Source organism: Camarhynchus parvulus, chromosome 14 (genome assembly GCF_901933205.1).
Source record: "Camarhynchus parvulus chromosome 14, STF_HiC, whole genome shotgun sequence".
Lineage (NCBI taxonomy): Eukaryota > Metazoa > Chordata > Aves > Passeriformes > Thraupidae > Camarhynchus > Camarhynchus parvulus.
This window is the reverse complement of record NC_044584.1, coordinates 1,463,720-1,480,859: the sequence shown is the minus strand read 5'-3', so window position 1 is coordinate 1,480,859 and position 17,140 is coordinate 1,463,720. Positions and strand designations below refer to the sequence as shown.

The 17,140-nt window shown below is 65.7% G+C and overlaps 2 protein-coding genes across 2 annotated transcripts in view; one reads left to right on the top strand and one right to left on the bottom strand.

Moving 5' to 3' along the window:
* Window positions 1–17,140, top strand: part of LOC115909228 (coronin-7-like) — a 34,638-nt gene that overhangs the window by 16,366 nt on the left and 1,132 nt on the right. Inside the window, exons 10-23 of the mRNA XM_030958389.1 lie at window positions 13,935–13,989; window positions 14,140–14,197; window positions 14,290–14,435; window positions 14,848–14,943; window positions 15,019–15,100; window positions 15,196–15,266; window positions 15,373–15,505; window positions 15,583–15,758; window positions 15,973–16,081; window positions 16,174–16,260; window positions 16,353–16,495; window positions 16,567–16,671; window positions 16,796–16,881; window positions 16,955–17,096. Coding sequence (XP_030814249.1) covers window positions 13,935–13,989; window positions 14,140–14,197; window positions 14,290–14,435; window positions 14,848–14,943; window positions 15,019–15,100; window positions 15,196–15,266; window positions 15,373–15,505; window positions 15,583–15,758; window positions 15,973–16,081; window positions 16,174–16,260; window positions 16,353–16,495; window positions 16,567–16,671; window positions 16,796–16,881; window positions 16,955–17,096 — 1,489 coding nt within the window. The remainder of the gene's footprint in view (window positions 1–13,934; window positions 13,990–14,139; window positions 14,198–14,289; window positions 14,436–14,847; window positions 14,944–15,018; window positions 15,101–15,195; window positions 15,267–15,372; window positions 15,506–15,582; window positions 15,759–15,972; window positions 16,082–16,173; window positions 16,261–16,352; window positions 16,496–16,566; window positions 16,672–16,795; window positions 16,882–16,954; window positions 17,097–17,140) is intronic.
* Window positions 4,645–11,741, bottom strand: VASN (vasorin). The gene is made up of 2 exons (XM_030958383.1): window positions 11,675–11,741; window positions 4,645–7,288 (listed from the first exon to the last, which is right to left on the bottom strand). Exon 2 carries the CDS (start codon window positions 7,276–7,278, stop codon window positions 5,269–5,271), a length of 2,010 nt encoding a protein of 669 aa, XP_030814243.1. The 5' UTR covers window positions 7,279–7,288; window positions 11,675–11,741; the 3' UTR covers window positions 4,645–5,268.

Below are 17,140 nucleotides of genomic sequence, written 5' to 3'. Positions count from 1 at the left end.
TCCTCGCCGGGCCGGGCCGAGCCAGCCGGGTAAATGGGATGCAGGCGCTGCTGTGCTCGGCCCCCTCAGCACAGGCTGCAGTTATTTTGGCTGCCGGGTTTATCGGCTCAGGAATGCGGCTGGCGGGCGCTGCCTGCGCGTCACGCCGGGGCCCTCCGCCCGCGGCTGCGTGCGGGGCCAGCCGAGAGGGGCTGGGGGCGGCGGGGGCGAGCGGAGACCCCCCCTTGGTGCTGGGGAGGTGCTGCTTTTGGGCAGCCGCGCCGGGGCCACCGCGCTTCCAGCCCCAAGCGCTCCGTCCCGCCTGTAAATCTGGCGGAGATGACAAATGGCGGAGGGGGATTTGGGCTGGCTCCCGGCGGAGGTGCCGAGCGGGGGCCGCGCTCCCCCTCCGGCAGAGCCATCCCGAGCACGGCCGCGACACCGCGGAGCCGCGGCAGGGGCACGGGGTGGATGCTCTTGGGGTCACCAGATCACCAGATGTGCTTGGGGCAGGCTTAGAATTGGGGGACGGGGACTGAGCCCCGGGCATGGCGGAGCAGCAGCGGGGCTGGCTGTTGTGATATATGTTAGATCATTTCTAACGCTGTGGATCTCCGGCGTGGCCGTGGGTGCCCAGTGCGGGGCACGGAGATGTGCTGGGCAGTGCAGCGGTGCCGGGCCGGGAGCGGGGCGTGGGGAGCTGCAGCAGCAGCAGCAGCAGCAGCAGCTCGTTGAAGCTCTTTGAGGAAGCAATCAGTGGGCGGGCAGGAAACTCATACCATTCATTACTGACGCCAGGCCGGCAGGAAGGGGAGTCCGCATCCCCACCGCATCCCCACCGCGCCCGCCGAGCCGGCACCGCGCGTCCCCGTGGCACCCCAAAGCAGGGCCACGGCGTGCCCCAAGGTGGGGGACACCCCCAGTGTGCTCTCAACAACACCAAACCCTTCAGGCTGGTTGTGGCCTATCCAGCATCCCTGGAAAGGGCAGAGAGTGGGAGGCACCGGCCCCATGGACCTCCACATCAGCATGTGCCTTTTGGGGTTTCTCTTTCCCAAATCCCGAGGAGGTGATATATTTCTGACCACACAAATATCATTTTCAAAGCATGTCAGGGCCATGCTTAAGAGCTGACCCCGCCAATGCCCAGACCCTGAGGGAACAAGAGGTGAGAGGTGTGGGTGGCCATGGCCCCTCTCCACATCCTGGTCCTCAATGTGCCACCCCTGGGTACCTGCTGTTCCTTCAGCTCGGGTTTTGTCCCCGCCTGGCCCCCTTTAATTAGATCAAGGAGCAGCAGGGCAGGAGCCAGGAAGGGGCCTCAATAGGTTATTGTTGCCCTAAATTGTAACCAGCACCAGCGGGGTTGGGTTACCAGCTCTGACTTGGGGTCACCGACCAGACCCCGCTGCCGCACGCCCGGCAGGCAGCACAGCACTGCCCGGGGACGGTGCTGTCACCACCATGGTGACAGGAGAACAGCGCCTTCCTTGCATCACTGCTTCTTTCAATGTCCTGAAAATGTCCCCAGGGAGGCTGGGGTGCCACGGCTGGCTCCAGGCTAGGGCTGGATCAGCAGGGATGAGATCTGGGGTCAGCAGAGGTCCCGTGGAGTGTTCCAGCAGTGGGCATGTCCCTGCAGGGCAGGATGGTGGTGGGGCTGAGGGATGGGGACAGCTGGATCCCCACCACCCTTCACGGTGCAAAGTCTGACAGAGCTGGGAGGTGCCAGAGCCGGGACCTGTCTGTAGCAGGGAGTTGGCACAGCAGGATGTTTGTGGAGGGATTTGGGGCTGTTTGGCTCCCCCAGGCTGGAGCAGGACATGGAGGGGCCCAGGTGGTTCCCTGGGGGCACTGCCCAGGGGGCTCAGTCCCTAACATCCTCTCTCTGCCAAAGCCTGTGGCTGAGCCAGCTCCTGGGGCCAGGCTTGCAGCTCTGGCACCTCCCAGCACCAGGCCACCCAATCCCACCGAGGCACATGCTCCCACTGTCACCCTGCCACCTCTCCCCAGATACCAGCTAGGACGGGACCTGCTCTTGTCCTGCCTGGCACCCTCTGCCCTGCTCTTTCCTGGGGCTTAGTAGCCATTTTGGGTCATGGTAGGTGCTTTGGGGGTCTCTGAAAAAACCCACCCCAGCAGGAAGAACCCTGAGCAGGACAGGTCCATTGCTGTCCCCATCCCCCTGCAGATCCCAGAGATGCCTGGGTTGACACGTGCTTGCCATCAGTGGGAAAGGGGTTTTTCCTGCCCCAGCTTGGCTGTCACCCTCAGGGGAGAGGCCACCCCACCCCATCAGGTGTCACCCCAGTGGGACCCATCCCCACGGGCCACCACATGAAGGGGTTAAGGCGGGGAACCACCCAGCCCATGTGGCCTGTCCCGTAATTCCACTGGGTAAAAATAGCCCAGTGCTGGGGCGGGATGGCAGCGCCCAAATCACTCCCAGATGAGCCACAGCCTCAGTGGCCACACGGTGCTCCTGGCCTCCCCAGCTCTGCAGGAAGATGATGAGCTCCAAAGCTCTTCCTGGCAGCACTGGGGTCTGTGTGATGGGCACACGCCTGTCCTCCCCCCAGAGATTGGGCATCCAGACCCCTGGCACTGAGCCATGACCCCTCAGGGCTCTGCTGCAGACCTGGGGGACCCAGGGGACCTCTCTTTGGTTTCTGTGGGGCCATGCCTGGAACTAGGGGTGATTTTTGGGAGACCAGAGCCCTCCAGCCCTGCCACGTCAGGGTGCAGGCAGGATCTGCCCGGTGAAGCCGGCGGCTCCTCCCGTTGTGGCTCCCCGCCGAGCCCCCATCCTGCCGGTGGCTCTGGCCGGGGCTGTCGCTCACCGGCCCCGCCGGATCGCACAGAGAGAGAGATTTTTTTTGGGTCTATTTCAGGGGGTTTTGCAATCCTTGTCGGCGCTGATTCAGCTCGCAGGAATTAGCAGCGCCGCACGATGTGCCGCTCTTGGAGCGGCTCTTGGCGCACGACGGGGCTGGCAGTGGCCAGGGGAATTTTGTGCTGGGATTCAGAAAGCCACAGGGGCTGGACAGTCCCACTTTGGGCACTGCTGCTCTCCTGCAGGGCTGCCCGGGTGCAGACGTGGGTGCGGGCCAAGCCCCGTCCTGGCTGCAGTGTCCCCATCACCTCCAAGCCCTCCGGCCCCCGTTGTGCAGCTGGCACCCCAAAATCTTTGGCTTGGGGTGTCCCAGGGGTGCTGCACCTGCCAAAGCTGAGCCCTAACTTTGCTTCTGCCCTCCTGGCATCTCCACTGGAGCTCCCTCACTCTGGAGCTGCTGGAAGCCCCCCCAGAGCAATGGGATCAGCTGAGGTGCTGAGGGGTCCCCAGCACACGCTTGGCATGGGGGGGTCCCCTGCAAACCTTTGGCTATTTGCAAGTGGGGAAATCGGCTTTGTTAGGGGAAGGGCACATCATGGAGGCAAAGGAGGGGGGAAGTGGGGGGCCAGGAGGGGCTGGAGGGCTCCTGAGGCCGGGGACACGCCAGGGGCTGGCCCGGGCCCGGGGGGCTGTGGCGGCGGCCGGCCGGGGGCACCCGGCGCGAGGCCGCGGCTCCGCCAGGGACTTTTCTTCTCTCCTCCTCGCGAGGCTGGAAAATATACAAAGCTCGCAGTGAAAATATTTACACAGCAGCAATTTTGGGAGGAATTTGGGATGTTAATTTGAAAAATCTGTGGGGAGAGGACCACAATGGGCCCTTTGAGCGGGCGGCGTGGCCATCGCAGCGAGCCGCCCGCGCCCGGCGAGGGGCCCCTCCTGCCGCTGCGCCGCCCCTAATGGGAGCCAGCCCTGCCGGAAGCCCACCTGGGAGCTGGGGGCTGCGCCAGACGGCCCCGCCGACGCCCAGCGCCCCTAATTGCATCCAGAGCCGCTCCCTGCCCCGGGCGAGCGGCACCGAGGGGCCGGGGGTCAGGGGCCGTGGCCTGCGGCGGAGCGGCCGGCCCGGAGCGCACGGCGGTGACCCTCGGCTGCAGCCCCGCGCTGTGCTCGTTCTCTCCAAATCAAACATACCTCGGCGGGCAGGGCCCCAACCTGGAAAATTCCAGCCCGAAAGATAAAGGATTGGAAAACGATTAAAACCAGAGGGTTGGAGCAGAAACCACTTGGCAGCGGGAACCTGCCGAGCGTCGGCTCCCAGCCCACCCCGCCGGGGCCCGCGCACACAACCGGCTGTTCCTGGGGCCGGGCAGCGGGGGCTCTGGCGGCGGCCCCCGGCCTGGGGGGCCACGCAGGCTGACACTTGTCACGGGCGATTTGGGGGTCCCGGTGCCGCCGCGGGTGACGTCAGGAGGTTGGGCTGGGCTGTTTGTCCCGCAGCTGGCCCCGCAGCCATCTGGCAGGCGGGGAGGGATGAAGTAAGGCTGGATGATGCGCAGGGCAGGGGCTGATTTGAACCCCGTGGCCTCTGTTTTGGGAACACCTCCTCAGCGCCCGAGGCGGGGGGCAGCGCCCTAGGGGTAAAAACGCCCAGAGTCGGGAAAACTCCCCCCTCCCTTGCCCTGACTCATCCCGGTGCTCGCCAACAACAACGGGAGGACACGGCTGACCTTCCCGCTCCTCTGCAGGGGACACACCACACTGCCCACCCCCCTGCCTGTGACGGGCAGTGCCTGCCGAGGTACTCAGGGCTGCGCAGAATTTTTTGTTGTTGTTATTTTAATTATTTTGGTTTTTTTTTTTTTTTACAAAAAGACACCCTTCTGATCTGCCTTACAAAAGAGATGTACACAAACCTGTACTAAAAAAAGTTTTCCCAGAAGAAATGGGAAATAACGATGTATAAATATTCTCTCTGAGTTCTTAAAGCTTCAATTCCCGGTTTGCCTGCTCGGCACTTCCTTTGGCCCGGGGGGTCCCGAGGGTCCCAGCACCTCGGCCGGGCCATATTGCTCACATCAGCTTCCAGGGAGTGGAGTCACGGGCCGTGCTCCACTGAAGGACCCTTGTAACCAGCACGTGGGCGTCCCTCAGCCCAGTCACAGCAGCTTTCTCTTTAGCAGGAGCTAAAAAAAGCCCCCCAACCCCCAAATTAACCCCCCTTTCTCTTCTGCTACGCACGTTCTAGGTAGAGTCACAGAAATCAAGGCACAGAGCAGTAAAATTCGTGTCTCCTCCCGAAGCATGGCAGCCTCTCGGAAATTGCACGTTGTGGGGTGGGGGGGTTTCTGCCTCAGTTCAGTCAGCTCCTTGGCAATCCGTATCCCAGAGGGACATGGCCAGGTGCTGCCTCTGGAGCTCAGTCCTCCTGTGTCTAAGGCTCTGGAAGCCCTGTGGGTTCAGAAGTAGGAGGGTTTGAGCCCCGGGGTGTTGTTGTTGCTGGGGTAGTGCGACTGCATGAGCGGCACCTCGCACTCAGAGCCGCCAGAAAGCATCGCTGCCTCTGGCACCTTGCAGCCGTGGCTGCTCAAATCCCCGTTTTCCAGGCAGGCTTTCACCCCTTCCAGCTCCAGCGGGCCGGTGTCCACCCCAGGGCTGGCACGTGCCTTGGCGCGGCGGTGCCGGCAGTAGTACATGGCGGCCGTGACCACCACCAGCAGCAGCAGCATGGCAGCCAGCGCAGGGACCAGGATCAGGGCGAGGTTGGGGTCCTGGCTCTGGGTGACAGGGGAGTGCTGCTGCAGGCTGAGGGGCAGGGTGTGTGCCTCGGCGCAGTGCTCCTCCTTGGGGGCCTCCCCCAGCGCCCCGATGCAGACACGGTAGGTGCAGTTGGGTTTCAGCGCCCGCACCGTGTACTCGGAGAGCGAGGCCGGCAGGCGCAGCATCACCGCCCGCTTGTCCGGCCCCGACAGGTTCCGGTAGCTCAGGCGGATTCCCTTCAGCTGCGCCTTGGACTGGATGTAGCTGTGCAGGTCCACTTTGAGGGAGGTGCTGCCCACCTGGGCGATGCTGACCCGCTGTGCAGGTGGCAGGGCCGGCGTGCCCGGGGCTGCCGTCGTTCCTCTCGCCTCCACCTCGCAGTACACGCCAGCGAAGCCCGCGGGGCACAGGCACTCCAGGAGGTTCTGGGCACCCAGGTGGCAGGTGCCGCCGTTCAGGCACGTGCGGGGGGGACAGATGGGCGCTGGGGGGCTGGTGGGGGCCGGGGCGCCGCTGAAGGGCACCAAGGTGGAGCTGCCCTGGGGCTCTCTGGGCCTCGGGGTGGCTGCAGCGGTGCTGGGGGGCGGCGGTGGGCGGTGGGTGCTGGGGGGCGGCGTGGGCGGTGACAGCGTGGTGGTGCGGGGCGTGGTGGGCGTGGGGGTGGTGGTGGGGCAGCCAAAGTCGGTGTACTGCAGGTGGTGGAGGAGCTTGCCAGAGTTTTTGGGGGGGAAGTGGCAGCGCGTCTCCTCGGGGCGCCGCAGGACCACGCCGCTGGTGTTCACCCACTGCACCAGCCAGCTCATCTGGCAGATACAGTTGAAGGGGTTGCCGGCAGCCGTCACGGCCCGCAGCCTGGGGAAGAAGCCGGAGAAATCCCGAGGGATGGTGTTGATGTTGAGGTTGCTGATGTCCAGCTCCTGGAGGTTGTGGAGGTTCTGGAAGTCCTCAGCTGGCAGCTGGGAGATGCGGGCGTTGCCGGCCAGGCTGAGCCTGGTGAGGCTGCCCAGGCGCTGCAGCACGGCCGGGACGCGCTCCAGCAGGTTGTCAGAGATGTCCAGCTCGTGGAGGTTGTTTTGGACCTGGAAGAGCTCCTCGTTTAAGCTCGTCAGGCCCAGCCCTGCGATCTTCAGGGACTCAATGCTGACGGCATGGAAAGCCCCTGGTGCAATGGCAGGGATCTTGTTCCAGCTGATGTCCAGCAGCAGGAGGTTGGGCAGGTCGAGGGGGGGCACAGCCCTGAGCTGGTTGTTCTGCAGCTTTAGCTCCAGTAGATTCTCCAGCGTGTCAAAGGCAGCAGCGTGGATGTGCTGGATCCTGTTCCTCTGCAGGTAGAGCCGTTCCAGCAGCCGCAGCCCGTGGAAGGTCTCATTGGTGATCTCCTGCAGCTGGTTGGAGGACAGGTCCAAGTTGACGAGCTCTGTCAGGGGCTGGAAGATGTTTCTCTGGATGCTGGTGATCTTGTTTTGTGAGAGGTCCAGGAGCTGGAGGGCAGGCAGCCCTGCAAAGCTGTCCTCACTGAGCGTTGTGATGCCGTTCTCAAAGACGTAGAGGGAGAGGGTGCTGGGGGGCAGCCCCTGGGGCACCGTCTGGCCCCGCCTGGCTGCACACAGGATGGTCTTGGGGTCATGGCACTGGCAGCCTGCAGGACATGCCCTGGCCAGCTCCCCACGGGCCAAGAGGAGCAGGGTGCAAAGGATCAGCTGCTTCATGGTGTCAGCTCTGCAGAGAGACAAGCACAGCCAGGGTGAGGGGATGGGCCCTGCTGGGGGGTTCCCAGGGCTGGCAGGGCTGGGGGGCACCTCTGAACCCCACTCTGCCTCCAGGGCTGCCCACCCCAGCTCCATGCTTCCCCCCTCACAGACGCCCAGGATTTGGGGATGTGGTACCTTTGCACACCCCAGGCTCTACCATGAGACACGTCCCACTGGTATTGGGGCTGCCTTCGGTGGAGCACCAAGGCCTTTCCCAGTACTCACAAGGGCCCCAACCTCCCCAGCTGCTCAGCAGGGTGCAAATCAAACACAGGGGATGTGGAGAATCAGAGCACCGGGAAGGGGTGGGAGCCTGGCCGGCCTCCCCTGCGTAGAGCTCAGCTTAACCCTTTGCTTGTGCCGCCCTCGCAGCAGCTGCGCCCTCAGGGGCTGCTCCTGCCCAAATCACCAGCAACAGCAGCCCCTCTTGGGGACAGGGGCACGCAGTGTGGGGCTGGAGGAGCCATTTGTGTCCCCAGAGTCCAGGGGCTCATTCAGCCCCACCAAGCCCCTGTCCCCACAGGTCACCTTGCTGTTCCCCTCACTGTTAAACTCCAGGGACTCAGCACTGTGGGCTGTGTCCCTGTCCCTTGCGGGCTGGGATGGAGGCAGGAGGCTCTGGGGTGACCAAGGCTGTAACCACCCCAACCCCAGCTCCCCGTGGATGCCTTGGCCAATGTCACAAATGCTGTCTGTGTCCCAAAGGGCTCCTCCCTCAGCCCCATCTTTCAGCCCCTTTAATGACACTAGGCTGGGCCAGAGACTCACAGTCTGCTGCCACTCCATCTCAGGGTCAGGGGGAGGTGACAGAGTGGGATCCCTGGGCAAGGAGGAGGCAAACCCTTCCTCAGCCCCATCTGTTGCCACCTCCCCCCCGCTCAGAGCTGTTGGAGCTCCAGGCAAACGCCCCCCCCGTGGCTCACAAGGGGCCCCCGCTGTGTGTGGGGGGCTGCAGGTCACACAGCAGCACGTGCCGCCTGCCCCGGCCCCGGCAGCAGTGCAGGGACAACACATCCTGAGCCAGGAGGGTCTGGAACCGTGCTGTGTCCTCTTGTCCCCCTGCCGGGGGTTGGACAGGGTTAACACCGCGGCCAGCTCTGTCCTCGCCTCTTCCCGAGCGGCCCCCCCCAGGGTGGGGTGAGCCCACGGCTGGGCAGGGTCACCACAAGAGCCTGAGTCACTTGGCCTGGCCGGCCCTGCCCTGACATGACCTGTGCCGTCAGCCCCTGACACTGGGGAGGAGCTGTGCCACATCCAAGAGGTCACTGTCACCCAGGGGTCACCATCACTGCATCCCCTCCCCAGCAAGCCCAGCTCAGCCCCCAGCCCCTCCCCAGTGTCGGGTGCCCCTGCACCCCACATCACAGTCAGGCTGCCAGCAGAGTTAAAAGCACAACATGGAGACCCTGTGAAGAGCTGTTTGGGGCAGACCCAGCACCGCTCGAGGTGGCTGCAGCATCCACAGCGTGCTGGCTGGTGGGAGAGCCCTGGGTGCCGGGTGCTGGCACGCCAGCGGTGCCACGGCCGTGCCAGCCTGCCCGGGTGGGCAGCGCCGGAGCAGGGCCAGGCCTGCGGGATGCTGGCGAGGCCGGGGCTGGTTTTGCAATGCCAGGGTCGGGTTTCGCTGACGTGTCCCGTGCTGCAACCAGCTGCTGACTCCAAGTCTCTCTCGTCCCTTTAATTACGCTGGCATTTCCTCCCCGTCTGCCAGGCTCCGCGCTCCGGGCAGGTTCGGCCAGCCCGGCCACGGCCGCGCATCCGCGCCTGGCCACGAGCGCCGGGCAGGCGGGCACGGGCCCGCAGCCTCCGCCACCGCCCCTCGGCATCGCCCGCTCCGCCGGCACACGCCGACATCCCGTCCGCGCCCCGCCTCCCGGCACGATGCTGCTGCCAGGCACCGAGGAGCTCCCCCGGCCCGGGACAGCCCCAGGAACGAGGGGCAGGGGAACAGCCTCCCCAGGTCCTGGCAGGGTCGCCAAGGGCGGAGAGGGGGCCCCGTTTCTGCTGGAGGTGTTGGGGCCGCCCTGCCAGCGGCCTGCTGCTGCCTTGGCTGGGCTCCCCCGCGCCTGCACCGCAGATATTTGCCGAATTATTCATATTTTCCGGCTGCGGGGAGGATCTGGGCTCAGATTCCCCCGGTCCCGGCTCAGCCTTTCCCTGCCAGCCTGCTGGGGTGGGAGTGCCGTGTCACCCCCCTTTCCCCACCTGCAGCCCCCCGGGCTGGGCCACCCCGCTGCCCACTAGGGCTGGCACTGGCAGGGATGCCCTGCTTTGCACCCCCCTCCTGTTTTTAAGGACGAGGCCATGTCCTTGTGTGGCAGGGTGACACCTGTGCAGGACAGGCTGGAAGAGCTGCAGAGTCCCTGCCTTTCGGGGACCTCAGGGAAGCAGGCACAGCCGGGATGTTCCTTGCACCGGCAAGTGCAGACAAACAAAGCCAGCGTTGTTGCCGGCCCGTGGGCTGCCACCTTGGCCGGTGGCACCAGAGCAGGAAGGACGGGGGCCCTGCAGTGTGCGGTGACAGGGAGGTGACACAGTGCCTCTGCCAGGCGGGATGCAGACGCTGCTCCCCGGCCTTACACCCCTCAAAACACGCCGATGTCAGCACGTGCCCCCTCCCCGAGCCAGCCGGGGGGATGTGCAGGATTAAACCCTTAATCCTCCTCCCCTTCAACCCACCCTGCGCCGCCGCAGCTCCCACCTCCTCCCGCTCCCCTCCCTATTTAATTAAAGTTTCCGCAGCAGCCCCGCAGGAATGCAGGCCTGGTTATTGCATTCCCCGAGCACTCGCCAGCCCCTCCATCCCGCTCCTGCCCCTTTGACCCGGCCGCGCTCCCCATCTCAGGTGCCGGCAAGGAGAAAAACCAGCAGAGCGGCTTTGCCGGCAGCCAAAGCGCCTCGGGAGGAGCCGAAACGCCGGCGGAGGGTGGGAGGAGGCCGGCGAGGGTGCCACGCGTGGCCCGGGCGGCACGGGCAGATTCCTCCGCAGTGACTGGGGCGGCCGCGGCTGTCCCCGAGCGCTTCCCCGTGCCGGCAGAGCCAGCCGGGCAGGCAGCGCTAGCGTCAGGGCCACCCGGCCGTGCTCGGCGTGGCGCGGGAGAAAACAGTAATTAGTGTCATCCCTGATGGCGGCACTGCCCAGGCCGTGTGGGCAGCGGCACAGCTGGGTCAGGGCAGTCCGGCCGCCCCAGCCCCGGCAGGGTGAGATTTGTGGGTGTGGGGCACGCTGGCAAGGGGAGGTGTATGGGGGGACAGTGCTGGGGGGTTTGGCTGAAGAGCCTCAGAACTGGAGCATCTCTGCTGGCATGTGTTGGGTCCTGTGGCCATTGCCAGCCTGGGAGGGAGCCAGGCGTGGAAAGGGACATTTACCCCACAGTGGCCCAAAGAGGTGACACCCAAAGACAAAGAGGTGACAGTCAAGGAGGGTGACAGGCGCCAGCACCCTCCGAACCCACACCAGGTGACAATGAAGTGCACAGGGAGCTGGCAGCAGGAAAAGCAGTGGGGTATTCCTGCCTCTCAGAGCCAGGCTGGCCGGTGGCCCTGCTGGCACCCATCCCTCTGTGCCAGCCAGAGGAAAACCCTTGTCAGCACCGCATGGGGACCCGCAGCAGGTCAGTGACCCAGGACAGCGGCCCCTGACGACAAGCAGAATGAGGGCAGCCAAACCCCACCCCAGCCAAGCCCTCCACTGAGGAGGGTGGTGGTGGACACTGCTGCCAGCAGCTCCCACCTCTGCGTGACCCCAGCAGGAGAGCCCAGCTGTCACACCTGCTGGGACAGAGCAAGCATGGGATGGGCCCAAGACCATGCTGGTCCCGTGTGGGTCTGGAGCGTTTCACTGCCACTCGGCCATGCTGGATGGAGCCGTGCTCCATGTCAGCCCCAAATACATCCCTCCCCTTGCCTGCGATGGATGCAGTACCAGAGCAGGATCCCAGGGCCAGACCCCAGTGCATCCCATGGCAAAAGAGGCACAGGCAGGGACAGGGAAGCGAGAGCCCTCCGTGAACCCCTGTCCCAGCCCTCTGCAGTGCCACCGCCCCAGCCCAGACGAGGCCCTACCATCAGCCGAGGCAGGGGCCAGCCGGATGCCCCTGGCTGAGCTGAGGCCTCGCAGGGAGCAGGGCATGCCGACCCTCAGCCGAGCCCCAGTGACACCCTGTCACTCTGGGTGCCCAGGCCACACCGGGCGTCCCACGGCCCGACCCGGGCCCACCAGGGCCCCCCGGGCCCCACCGCCCCCTGAGCCCGCGGATGCCCGGCAGAACCCCCTCCCGCCCGTGGGCTGCCACCCCACAGAGCCCCGGTGGCCGTGTGGAGGGTCGGGCGGTGTGGCGGCCGCGGAACTCACCGTGGCGGGCGGTGCGGGGCCGTGCGGGGCGGGCGGTCAATCCATGGCGGCAGCGCTGCGGCGGCCGGGCGAGCACTCCCCTCTCTGGCGGCGCCGGGCGCGGGGGGCGGCATTTAAACCAAGGGGGCGGGGCCTATCCTCCCGCCGGGCGCCCATTGGCTGAGAGCACGGAGGGGGTGGGGCGGGGCACGGCCTCCACTGAGGCTCCGCCCCCGCTCACCTGGGGCCCGACGGGGGCGGCACCGCGGGGACCCCCGGGACCCCCAGAACCGCGGGGACAACCAGGACCACAGGGATCCCCGGGACATCCAGGACCTCGGGGACCCTGGAGTCACAGGGACCGTGGGCACATCCAGCACCTCCGGGACCCTGGAGCCACAGGGAGCCCCGGGACATCCAGCACCTCGGGGACCCTGGAGTCACAGGGAGACCCGGGACATCCAGCACCTCCGGGTCCCCGGAACCACAGGGATCATCAGGACCCTAGAGGCACAATGTCCCTGGGACATTCAGGACCTCTGAATCACAGGGACCCCCTGGACCCCCAGGACCTCTGGGACTTTAGAGTTAGAGGGACCCTCGGGATATCCAGGATCTCTGATTCACAGGGACCCCTGGGATACCCAGGACATCCAGGACCTCAGAGTCACAGGGAACATCGGGGTACCCAGGACCTCTGGGAGCTGGGAGTCACAAGGATCCCAAAGGTCTCCACAGGGACCTCCAGACCCCGTGACCTCCCAGAGCCACAGGGACATTGAGATTTCAGGAGCCTCCAGAGTCACAAGGACCTCTGGGACCCCTTGGGAACTCCATGTGACCTCAGGGCTCCCCAGAGTCACAGGGATCCCCAGGATCCACAGGACCTTGGGAAGCTCCCAGACCTTCCAAACCCTCCAGGGCCCCCCAGGACCTTCAGCACCTCTGGGGCCGGGCTCCCTGGGACCCCAGCACCTCTGGTGTGTGTACACACAGGTATAGGGCTAGATCCAGGTACAGGTGTCTCCCTCATATCCCCAGCACCCACGGGACCCCTGGCAACCCTGGTAACAACAAAGGCTGGGTTGGGTGTCCTTGGCACCCCCAGGGACCCCCATATCCAGTGTGCCCAGGGTAACCAGGGCCTCTGGCACCGATGAGCCCCAGTGCCCTGGGGTCCCAATCGCTCCGTGCCCCTGGTGTCCACAGAGCTCCTGCCACCATGTGCCAGGGGACAGGTGGCCCTTGCAGGGCTGTCCCACGCCCCTGTGACAGCAGAGCAATGCTCCCTGTTCAGCATGGTGAGGGTGGCATGGGTTGGGCTGGGACAACCAGGCACTCAGGGTGCCCTGTCCTGCACCACTGTGGTGGTGGCAGTGCTGGTCACTGTGGTGACAGCAGGGCAGGGGACCCCAGGGGGCCCAGGCATCCTGGCAGTGTTTGTTGTGCCAACAGTCCTGGGGCAGGAGCATGCCATACCAGATATCCTCCATGGCATGGGATGGCACGGAGCAGCTCCCTCCCCTTGGCACAGCCGCAGAAACATCAACCGAAAGTGATAGATTGTCCCTTTGGTCTCTGCCCGCGGCGCTCCCTCCTCCACCCCTGCGAGGGAAGGCACCGAGTGCCTCTGTGCTCCTGTCACCACTGTCCCCCCCTGCCACCGAGTGTCCCTGTGCTCCCCCCCTGCCACCGAGTGTCCCTGTGCTCCCCCCCTGCCACCGAGTGTCCCTGTGCTCCCCCCTGCCACCGAGCATCCCCCTGGCTGCGGTGTGGGACAGGGGGCAGGACAGCGAGCAGGGACACGCTCCAGCTGGCACAGCCGGCCCGCAGGGCACTCCCGGGGCTGGCCGGCTCCCCAGGTGAGCCGGGAGTGCCACACGCCCGCCCCGAACTGGCCCAGCCGGCCCGGCCGCCCTCGGGGCCGCCCCGCGGGTGCCGGAGGCTCCCCCGGCTGCCATGGCCAGGCACAGGGAGCAGGGCAGGGATGCCGCACGGCTGTGCAGCCGGGGCTGGAAGCAGGTGGCACTGACATCCTGCTGCCAAGCTGCCAGCTCAGGCTGGGCAATGAGGGTTGTACCCCCGGGCACGGTGCTGCCCTCCCATCACAGCACGGCCTTATCCTGCCCCACGCTTCCCCAGGATGGGGTTTGGGGTGTGCCCCAGTGGGGGAACAGGACCCAGCCCCACATCCAGGGGGGTGCTGTGCCCATGGGGGTGCTGTGCCCAGGGGGGTGCTGTGCCCAGGGGGCTCCCAGCTCAGCACCCCCTTCCCTTGCAGGGTGACCATCCCGCTGTACGACGCCGACACGGGGCTGCTGGTGCTGGCAGGGAAGGTGAGCTCCCACGGCTGGGGGGTGCAGGGAGGCACTGGGGGGACAGGAGGATGCAGGGGGGTGTGGTGAGGTGCAGCTTGGTACATGTGGGTGTAGTGGGGTGGTTCTTACAGCCCTGCTCATTCACTGTCCCCACCACCCCTCTTCCAGGGAGAAAACCTCCTCTACTGCTTCGAGGTGGCCCCCACGCAGCCAGCACTCACCCAGGGTAAGCAGGTCCCCTCCCACCCGTATCTGCCCCAGATGGGGGCTCACTGCTGCCTGGGCACCCAGCCCAGGGCCACCCTGCCTGTCCCACAGTGACCCAGTGCAGGACAGAGGGCAGCACGCGGGGCCTGGGGGCCGTGCCACGCCTGGCCCTGGATGTCATGGCCTGCGAGGTGCTCCGTGTCCTGCAGCTCACTGACACCGCCCTCGTCCCCGTCAGCTACCTGGTGCCACGCAAGGTAAGGGGGCCCTGTGGGTGGCACTGCCTCGTAGGTGCCTGGTGTCCTCTCATGGGTGACACCTCACCAGCTATGGGTGACAGAAAGGACCTGGCTGCAGGGAGACCACAGTCCCCAGCCTGGGGAGAGCAGGAGAGGAGGTCAAACCTGGATGCTGGGGGTGGGTTGCAGAGTCTGGGTGCTGGATCTGGGGAGCTGGGTGCTGCTTGCAGGATTGGGGTGCTGGAGAGTGGATGCTGACAGCTGGGTGCCACCTGCTGGGTGCTGTTGTGCAGTGGGTGCTGGGCACTTCAAGCAGCTGAAGTTTGGGCTCTGGAAGTGTCTGGGGGTGCCCAGGGGTGCCCCAACTGCAGCAGGACAGGGGCTGTGGGATTTTGGGAACACCCATCTCACCCCATCCCCTCTCCCCCAGTCTGTCCAGGAGTTCCACGAGGATCTGTTCCCTGACTGCACAGGGATGCTGCCAGCCACCGACGCCCAAGGCTGGTGGGCAGGGGACAGCCAGCAGGTCAGTGTCATCTGGGGGGGTGTCCTTGCTGGTGGCATTGCCACTGCCCCATGCTCACCATTGTGCTCGGTGCAGGTGGGGAGGGTGAGCCTGCACCCTGCACGGAGACCCACGGAGACCTTCACATCCCCCATCATTGCTGGCACTGTTCCCACCAACCGCGGCCACGCCGACACCGACACCGCCACACCGACACCAGCCACACCGACACTGGCCACACCGACACTGGCCACACCGACACCAGCCACACCGACACCGGCCACACCGACACCGACACCGGCCACATCGACACTGACACTGGCCACACCGATGCCGACCAGAGTGTGAGCATGGGGTGCTGGTGCACTGAGTGCTGAAGGGGTGGGGTCCCTGCTGCCCTCATCCCACAAGACAAGCCAGCACCCCCTGCCTGGGCTCTCTCTCCCGTAGGACGCCAGTGGCTACTCCTCACCATCCTCACTGGCCTCCCCAGGCAGCGCGGCCACCTCGCTCTCAGCCAGCACCGGCCCCTCCAGTGGCTTTGCCAGCAGCCCCAGCCAGAAGTCCCTGCAGAGCATTTTGGGTGAGCGGGCAGTGGGGTGGTTCGGGGTGCCCTCCTGGAGGGATTTGGGGCGCTCACCCAGCCCTCGCCCGCTGCAGGGCCCAGCTCCCGCTTCAGGCACGCGCAGGGCCGGGTGCTGCACCGGGACCTGCACCTGACCAACCTGCGGGGGCTCAGCCTCACCACGCCGGGCGAGAGCGACGGCTTCTGCGCCAACCTGCAGCGCGTGGCCCTGCCCCTGCTCTCTGCCGGCGGCCAGATCGCCGTGCTCGAGGTACACGGGGAGGTGTGGAGCCTGGCACGGCGCCGTGTGTGCTGTGCTCGAGGTGCCCAGGGAGGTGTGGGGGCCAGCATGGTGCTGTGTGTGCCGTGTGTGCCCTGCGTGCCCTGTGTGCCCTGTGTGCTGTGCATGCTGTGTGTGCCCTGTGTGCCATGTGTGCCCTGTGTGCCATGTGTGCCATGCCGCTGACCCCAGCTCTCGCCCGCAGCTCTCCAAGCCCGGCCGCCTCCCCGACGTGGCCGTCCCCACCATCCAGAACGGCGCGGCCGTGGCCGACCTCACCTGGGACCCGTTCGACCCGCGGCACCTCGCTGTAGGTACGTGCGTGCCAGCCCTGCCCAGAGAGTCCCCCAGAGCTCCAGGCATGCCGGCCCACCCCAGTAACCACTGCCCATCCCTTCTGGCACAGCGGGTGAGGACGCCAAGATCCGGCTGTGGCGCATCCCTGAGGGAGGGCTGCAGGAGACCCTGCAGGAGCCTGAAGCTGTTCTCCGAGGTGAGGGGACTACTGAGCACCCCACACTGGGGACAAACCAGCCCGGTGGCACCCACAGCTGGGGACAGCCACGCACTGCTGAACCTCACCAGGTCACACGGAAAAGATTTACTCCATCCGCTTCCACCCCACGGCATCCGATCTCCTGGTCTCCTCCTCCTACGACATGACCGTGCGGATCTGGGAGCTGAGCGCCGGCCGGGAAGTCTTGTGCCTGCAGGGACACACGGATCAGGTAAGGGATGACAAATCCAGGGACACCCGAGAGGCAACTTTGGGACATTTGCACAACACCTGTCTCTCCAGATTTTCAGCATGGCTTGGAGCCCGGATGGGAAGAAGCTGGCAACGGTGAGCAAAGACGGACGGATACGGCTCTACGAGCCACGGCGCGGCTCTCAGCCTCAACAGGTACAATCCCAGCACTGGGGACGGGCTGGAGAGCTGGGGGTGTGGGCAGGAAACCCTCCCCATGGGCACATGACTGCACCCCCAGCTCTCTCGGAGCAGGCAGGGTGACCTTCACCCCATGCAGGAGGGCCCAGGTCCCGAGGGGGGACGCGGAGCGCGCCTGGTTTGGGTTTGTGGTGGTGACTACCTCCTGGTGTCCGGCTTTGACAGGTAAGGAGGGGGACACATAGCAGGGCAGGGGTCCCTGAGGACACTGCTTGCTCTCACTGTCACCTCCCCACAGCCGCAGCGAGAGGAGGATCCTCCTGTACCGGGCACAGGCCCTGCCTGAAGGACCTTTGTCTGTCCTTGGTCTGGACGTGGCCCCGTCCACCCTCCTGCCCTTTTATGATGAGGATACCAGCGTTGTCTTCCTCACCGGCAAGGTGAGGGCTTGCCCTCCAAAAAACTGTGAAGCTCCCTGCCTACA

What these genes read in the sequence shown, in the direction of transcription:
- VASN (XM_030958383.1), bottom strand. Translation starts at nt 7,278, where the DNA reads ATGAAGCAGCTGATCCTTTGCACCCTGCTCCTCTTGGCCCGTGGGGAG.